This window comes from Echeneis naucrates, chromosome 21 (genome assembly GCF_900963305.1).
Source record: "Echeneis naucrates chromosome 21, fEcheNa1.1, whole genome shotgun sequence".
Taxonomy (NCBI): Eukaryota; Metazoa; Chordata; class Actinopteri; order Carangiformes; family Echeneidae; genus Echeneis; species Echeneis naucrates.
The window spans coordinates 16211905-16220213 of NC_042531.1; the positions used below are offsets into that span (position 1 = coordinate 16211905).

Here is an 8309-nt window from a genome sequence, read left to right on the forward strand (position 1 = left end):
GACAAAACAGATATGCATGCATGAACATTAGAAGGAATCTGTTGAAGGAGGTGGAGTAGGAGATAGATAGCAGATCTGATGTCCTGGAGCCCAGCCAGGGATTTTCTACAGTATGCCAGAGCTGAACATCTGGCCCCAGGAAGGACAGATACTTGGTTTGAACCAAGATGGAGCAAGAGTAAAGGGGGTGGATATGTTGAGGTTAATGGTGTAACATAGTCAAGGTCCTTAGAAATGGTTTGAGGTGTGGCTTCCATGGTAAAAGCTAATGTAGTAATTTGAATGATCTGAGTAAGGCTGCAGTGCTAAATGCAACATAAACAGTTTTCATATTTCACAAAATATTGGACTGTGAATTTTCTATGAAGTCTTTGCTGAACAGTTTTGCTTTTGTGAGGTATGGCTTCTGGTTTAGAGTCTTTCCTAATTGCTCATCACTTGGAGACTACTCTGTCTGGGTGTGCTTGTTCCTCATTGCCATTACCTGATGGACAGTCTGGACATGGAAAATCTTTAGACTTGCTCTGTTTTGTGCAAAAACAACTCTCTATTGAGAGCCAACAAGCATCAATGCTATTCTCACTAGCACCAATCATTACTTTCTAAGGGTAATTTAACCACCTGTTCAATTTAAGCTCTGAAAGTGTCCACTTAAAATTTAACTGGCGGGGCAGTGAAGCCAACAGCTGTGGAAGCTAAAGCAATAACACCCCAGAAAAAACTGTTTTATAACAACCTGATAGTGTGCCACCAAGGGCAAAAGCCAATAATCTGTTAATAACACATACTGCTTAACTTTAACTTGTCCTGGTGTAAAACATGCCCACTCCTGGAGCTTAAGAGACATGTGCAATTATGGAGCAGATATAAACATGTAAATGGATAATGGAGGCGTGGACCCTGGATGTGTGCTCACAGTTGGAAACCACTGCCCTATCATTCCAAGAGCACATGGCAGACACCAGACTTGAATTTTACCATTAACATCCCAATAGCCATGTTTGTTTTGACAATCCTTGTGGAGTCATTAATGTCAATATCAAAGACTCCCTGCTGTGCTCACAACTGGCCAGAGTTTACAACAAACCTCTCCAACATTTACTAAAAGGCATCAACACTCTTTTTATCCTAGCTGAATCTTGACAAAGAGAGGGTGTTGCCTCAAAGCTGCTTCCAAGGACTAAAGTAAAAGTGAACTGAAGATTTATGAAGGTTAGCTTAGTAAATAACCATATAAAATTTGTTTTGGCATACAAAAAACATAAAAATTACTATTGACAAGGCTGTCTACATGTGCCAACTTCAGGAGACAGCATGAGCCATATTGTATTCAGGGCAGGAGCTTTATGAAAACATCTTATCCTCTCTATCTGGGCCCAATGGGGAAAAAAATCTTCAAAGAATAAATTCTTATGAGATTAAAAAATAAGCGCTCAATTTTTCCCAGAATTCAAAGATAAGAGAATCTCAGATCAGCCCTGTAACCATTTCCAGTTTGGACCATCCAAATTCCACAGCCTGCTGCCAAAGACTCGAATGGTTTACTAGTTTAAAGTCCATCAAACTCTACTTTGGTGTCGACGGCTATATTTTCTAGTTACCCTCCCTTCTATTTGTGGATATTGTTTCATAATGGCCCCAAAATTACACTATTGAATTTGTGTTCACACCATCCAACAAATCTGCTTCAGTTATCCAACGTAACTGAAGCCATGCCCAGTGTTCCCCTGGATTTATGTCTTTCTGGATCTTCTGTTGAAGACATTCACAGTATTGAATCACATCTGTTGCAATGCCTCTGCTGTGGCTGTATTAGGCGGCTTTGGCATCTAATTTGACGTACTATGATTAGCCGCCATAATTATATATTTCCTAAATGAGACTGTAATGTTCATCAAATCCTATGGATTCATTCATGGTTTGTACTCTTTTTATAGCAGTCAGTACATCATTACCATATCATTACTCCTTCACAGACATTAGTGCAGTGTCAATGACCCCCCAGTGTTCCGCTGGCTTCAGCCCCCCTTTGTTACCCAAGGAGATCTAATTAACACCTATGCAACACAGCAACACACTTCTGAGAAGGTGAATTGTGATTTTATGTGAATTTGGCTTTGCTAAACATAAAGGTGTGAGAACTGTAAATGAGATTGTTTCTGTGCCATCAGATCTGACTCCTCCTTAATGTCTCTCTTATAATAGCTTTCATGCAAATTAAATAAAATCACTCATCAAATATTTTCACTGCTGAAAGAAAAGAAAGCAAATAGTACAAAGGCCAAGTTAACTCAGACAGGGTGGAGATACATTTTACTTGAGACTGGGAGACACATTGCAATTAGCTGAGCTAATCACGTTAGCTGCTCCCCCTCCCGCTGAGCTGCAGCTGGTCAGTAATACGGCAGGCCTGCGATAACATGTATTGATTGCTATTCAGATATATTTCAAATATTTTGGCCACTTAACACATAAAGTGAGATTTTTTTTTACTTGTAAAATTATGTAATTGTGGGAACTGAGGTAAAAAGAACTCAAAACATCTGTCTCCTATTGTGGTGGGGACTTGTGGGGAAAATGAAAATTTGGATTTTTATATAATCTCAAGCATTTTGCTGTCAAGGAATTTTACTGACTTCTTGTCAGTAACATTTTGATGTGCTGGGAAAAAAAGGAGATTCTTCTCCCACATACATACCAGCCATGGGGCAGAACCCGAAACGCTGCTCTGCATCGTAGTTTGTGGTGGTACCACACCATTTCATGCCATCTCTACGCCCATCTGCAGTGCAGTCAGTGTAGTTCCGGCCATTGTAGATGTAGGGGAACTGACACAGAGCGCCGTTAGAGTTACCGCCTCGTGTTGTCACGATCGCTATCGAGAGAAGGAAAGCTATCACTCACTTTGACCCGTCAGCAATCAAATTTCATTACTAGTCACTGAGGCTGTGTTATTAAGTTCTAATAGTTATCCTTTTCTAAATAACCTATCTCTCTTTCAGCAAAATGACTGTCTATCTTCAAATATCAACATCATAATGCTACACCCAAACATTCACCTCACAATCCATTAGCTGGCATTACAACCACCATCATTAACGATTTCCACCTTTGTTATGGTCAAGACGTCTACTCACCATTCTTCTCTGTACAGAAGGAATACTTCTGGTCAGTCTCAAAGTCAGAGGAGGTGGAGCACCACAGCTGCCCATCGCTGCGTCCATCAGAGGTGCAGGAGTGATAGGTCTTGCCCTTGTAGACAAAAGGGAACACACAGGGCTGGCCTCCTGAATTGCCACCATACACCGGAGCAGGTCCATCTGGATGAAAACATGAAAACACACATACACATCAATATCTTTAGCCATGTGGCAACATGCAGGTCTGACAGAGGACAGGGGTGCTGAATTTCCCCGAATTCGTGAAGGGAGCAAAACATTTCTTACCCCACTGTTCACAGCTGACTCCATTACCAAGACAGGTACACATCATCTGTTGGGTTCCCTGGGTCTTAATCCAGCGCTGGCCAATGAAGTATGTCAGTCCTGCATCTGTCCGACAGGGCCCCTCCTGCTCGGCCACAGCACCAGGCTGGTAGACGGCAGGCTGGATATTGGTGATCACTCGAGAGCCAGTTCCTAAAATGTGGCATGAGGTAAGTCAGGTATTATCATCATGCAATAATGCTTTATGTTGTCAGGGGTATAGAAACAGCTGCCAAAGTGTTTGAATTAATTCAAATCAAAATGAATTTGCTATTCAATGAGTTGTGCCGTAAAACACACACAAAATGCAGTCGTATGAAATTCGCTCCTGTTTCACACCCTCTAATCACTTAAAGCCATTTGAAGCACATTTTTCCATCTAAGTTTCAGATTTTTCATTCCTCCCTCTATACCCCCCATTTCCTCATTGTGTCTCTTTTCATGAGGTCATGATAATGAGTTACAACACACATCTTTGTCACTTCAACACTTGGACAGTTGGCACTTGTTATCATTCCCTCCTCAGAGCATCTGTGATGGTGTGCATTCCTCTCCCCAAACAAAGCGCGAGAGAGGGAAAAACAGGGGGCGTTATCAGTTCTCACCCAGGCCAGTGGTGTGAAGTGAGGCGTGCCTCTCACACTTCCATTCCCCTCTGCCGTTTCCTGTGCACAGACACTGGAGCAGGTGGCCTCGGGAATCTTTCTTGGTCCAGGTATCTCCAATACGGTAGGAGGACAGAGTATCCTGGTCGTTACAGCGGTCTAACAGGGAAGACAATGACTGGAATAAATTATAACGACACAGCAACAGAGAAACTCCGCTGTGGCTTTTCTGCTCAAAGCCTTCAGATGAAAATCCGCTGCAGTCCTGTGGGGAATGACTCCTCCTGGCCTCCAGCTGCTTATATGTTAGTGCTTCGGTGACTTTGTTAATAACTTGTCGATTACATGCAGGATGAGACTTTATTGATGGCCTCCACTAAAAAGCCTCTAAGGCCGCCCTGAAGACTTGCATGTGACAACATGCAAAGAGGGAATAACATTCATTATCATCTGTTACATCAGACAAAACCATTGAGCATTCAAGTCATGTCTCTAATTATAAACACAACTGGGGAACATTTCTTGCATGGTTTGTTGAAATCCTCCGACAGATCACTAACAGTACTGTACAAGACAGTTCAGTCCTGCTAGCGAGTTCAGCCGGTTTATCTGAGATGGCTCTGCCCGTTTCTTGTTAACAGCTAAGATTATATTTGTTCATATAAAGAGATAAATATTGAATGCACATTAATTAAAGCATTCTGACAGAGTGCTGCTAAGATGAATAAATAAGTGGGCACGGGACAATTTGATTCAACACTTACTCCTGGAGGTACATGTGATGCGTCCACTTCCTTCTCCCAGGCAGGTGCAGTCCACCACCATCCAGCCCTGGTACGGCTTCTCCCATGTCTCCCCAACACCATAGGATGTTCCCGCCGAGTTGTCATAGCAACGCTCAGCTGCAGGAAACATACACTTAATCGATTAAAAACTACGATTTTTTTCACTGTTCCAGGTTTCTGTATGAAGCAACAACAACAAAAATGCTCTGAAGACAATGAAATAAATACAGTCTTTGATGGCGATGTTTGTAAATGTTAAAGCTCCTTTAACTCAGTATAAAACAAAGCCAACGAATAACAAATGACATTTAATCACCCAAAATTTTCAGTCAGCAAGTAAAACAGTGACTAATCACTTAGTGATGCGACCACAGTCATCTGTCCATCAGTGACTGTCTGAATGACTCACCGACAGGTTTGCATGTCCACTCTCCCTTGCCGTTACCCAGACAGACACATTCCAGCATGTAGCCTCCCGTTTCATGGGGTCTCTTCCAGGTGTCACCTATCTTATAAGATGCCCCGCCCTCGTGACAGCGATCTGTGTAGAGAGACAAAAGAGGGTTTCAGAGAGAGAGGAATTTGACTATTTCTATGTGTCTTTTCCCACCAAGAGAGCAAAGGAAAAGAGAGAAAGAAACACACACTCAGACATTTCTCTCATTATCTAACCGCCCGGCTAACTGCAAACAGCTGCACAGCACCAGTTGTTAATCATCTGTAGAGAATATGGAGATTAACCAGTTTACTGGCATCAATCTGGCAGGCCAGGATGCAGGACATGACACGTGAGCTGGGGTTTGTGCGTGTGTGTGTGCGGCTTAGAGCAATGAATGGCAAAAACAGACTTACTGGCAATGGTGCAGCTGATCTTGCCCTTCCCAGATCCAATACAGGTACAGTCCCAGATCATGCCGTCCTTTGGTCGCTCGTAGGTTTCTCCCACTGTGTATTCCTGATGGTTGATTCTATCATAGCACCGCTCCTCTGCTGCAAGAAAGAAAGCAGATGAAAAGGTCTATCCCTCTACTGAAGGGGAATGAGGACAAAGGACGCAAAGAATAACTCAAACAAACTCACCTTCAGGTTTGCTTTTACACTTGATGCCGGCAACTCCAAGGCAGGTACAGACCAGCGTGCCACCCAAATATGGCCTCTCCCACTGCTCATTGACGCCATAGAGGTGGTCATTCTCTACACAACCATCTGACAGGAGGGAGGGGGGTGAGAGGAAACTGATTAGATTGTGTTGCACGCTTGATTCTAAAAAAAAAACCCACTCCAGCCTTTGCACTTATTCCAAAACACTCGCTGTGCAGGGAAAATGTGAGGGAGAGGGGGAAAGAAAAAAAAAAAAGAAACACTCCACCCACGCACACCCACAAACTCTGTACCTGCTTACCAAATCCTTTTTCAAAGTGGAAAGACAAACGCAGCCATTGGAAATTGCTCTGGCAGTAACCATAACTTCAAAACACATAGGTCAGTATTATGGGTTGAGAGACAAAGACAAAAGTAAACCAAAGTAAGCAAAGCCTACATTGGAATACGCATTTTATTGTAGGACAAGACTTCACCCATGTCTGTGAAACTGACTGTGGATGTGTTAAGTTCACTTCAAAGGGCCTGCAGGCTGAGCAGTAAATCAGCTGCACACACTGGAGAATTATATCCACTTTTACCCTTTCTCTCCCCCACCAGGCTTGTTCTTTGTTCACATCTCATGACTTCACACTGCGCACACACACTCACACACGCACATATATACACATACATACATGCACACACACGCACAGGACACTCATCTCTTTTCTGTAAGTTTTCTTTGTTCAAAGATTTCAAACGGAGGTCAGTTTGTTTTTATTTTCTATATTCTCTAACAAAGGTTTATTTAAAAGGGTCAAAACGATTTGGGGGGGATTAAATTTTGATTAAATTTTGATTTTAATTCAGATAAAGCTACATTCCAATTATTGTTTTAATTGCAAATACTGAATTGACAAAACAAACAAAAAATGCAAAGTAACATTTCCTCATGCATTTAGTCTCTGCTCTCAGATGTTTATAATGACCTTGATTCCCCGTATACTCCCAAACCAAATCAGTCAGAAGACTGAGGACTCACCCGGAGACACTGAGGAGACGTGATGCTGCCGCGCCTGTCTCCGGCTCCTGTGCGTCCCTCTGGGCATGCCGTTCACCGCGCTACCGACGCAGAGCGCAACCAGCAGCCTGAGCACGGTGCTGCCGGACATACTGCCGCCTGAGAGCTGCTCTACCACTGCTCACAGAAAATACAGGTGCTCCTTCCTCACGCTTCTTCACTGTCTCCTGGGTAGGAGAGGGTTCGGTTCCAGTCCGACTCTGATGTTTGGTGCGGCGCTCGGTGCGCTCCTCTCCGGGCAGCTGCGGCGGCCTCACTGTGCAGGTTAACGGGCTGGAGAGGAGAGGAGGGGGGGCGTTGATTTATCTGGGCATGGCTTTCAGCCGGAGGTGGGAGGACCGACTCCTCACGCAGCGTGGAGAAGAGAGGAGGACCCAAAGTCTGACATATTAGGGCATTAACTTTTTTTTTTTTTTTTTGTGCTGATCAGGAGGTTACATGGATTCCTCTAAACAACTGCTAATGGCTGTCTCCACGAAACCTGAGACAAACAAACTCTGCACATCTTTAACACAGGAAGCCCTGACTGTGCACCAGATTTAAGTCAATCTGCCCGTTTGCATATGTGTAGCCCAGTCCAGAAAGCCCCCATCAGTAAACACCTTAGACCCCCTTATGACTTTAATGTTGACTTAAAGGTGCCTGAAAATAGTTTCATAGTTGATTTCAATTGCTTTGTGCTTGCAGAATTAAGACAAATGTGCTTCGTCCATTTAACATCACGTCAGTTCATTGCCCCCCTTCCCCCCAGGATCCATGGGAGCCTGCATCTTTGCTGTTAGTGCACATCTTCACATCGGTGCAAGCAGAACAGCCTAATGCTGGCCAATGATGCTATGCAGTGTGTTGGCCTATCAGTGTTAACACAGTCCTGGTGTTGAGCTGCAGGAATTGGGTCATATGGCGTCAGTGTCTGGAAAGTCTCCAGTAGCCTAAAGTTTCAATGTCTGGAGAGTGTTTATATGTCCAGGGGATTTATTGAAATTATTTCTCTGTGATACAAGCTGACTTTTAAAATGTGCAAGTCCCGAGGTCACTATTTTTTTCCGAGTTGTCCAGTGTGAACGCCATAATGAAAGATGTGCACTCTCTATCTTTGGCTTTTCTTCTCTTCCTTGTTGACACAGAATAATGTGCTTGGTTTAGTCTGATGATAGATTGAGTGAGTTGTTCAGCATCTTTGTCCCTGGTAACGATGACCACTTGGTAAATGGAAACATCTACCAATGCTTCTGCTTTGCCAAATGACAAGGTTGTTTTCACCCACCAT

The 8309-nt window shown here is 43.5% G+C and overlaps 1 protein-coding gene across 2 annotated transcripts in view; it reads right to left on the bottom strand.

The window, feature by feature from the left end:
- Positions 1-7304, bottom strand: part of LOC115061419 (fibronectin-like) — a 28574-nt gene extending 21270 nt beyond the window's left edge. The window contains exons 1-9 of one of the 2 annotated variants that reach the window (XM_029529699.1): positions 7001-7304; positions 5956-6081; positions 5728-5862; positions 5285-5416; positions 4855-4992; positions 4091-4249; positions 3447-3638; positions 3138-3320; positions 2699-2875 (exon numbers count right to left, since the gene is read on the bottom strand). In XM_029529699.1, coding sequence (XP_029385559.1) covers positions 2699-2875; positions 3138-3320; positions 3447-3638; positions 4091-4249; positions 4855-4992; positions 5285-5416; positions 5728-5862; positions 5956-6081; positions 7001-7130 — 1372 coding nt within the window. In that variant the 5' untranslated portion in view covers positions 7131-7304. Of the gene's footprint in view, positions 1-2698; positions 2876-3137; positions 3321-3446; positions 3639-4090; positions 4250-4854; positions 4993-5284; positions 5417-5727; positions 5866-5955; positions 6082-7000 lie in introns of both variants that reach the window. The other variant, XM_029529698.1, reaches the window with a different exon arrangement.
- Between the last annotated feature and the right edge of the window lie 1005 nt (positions 7305-8309).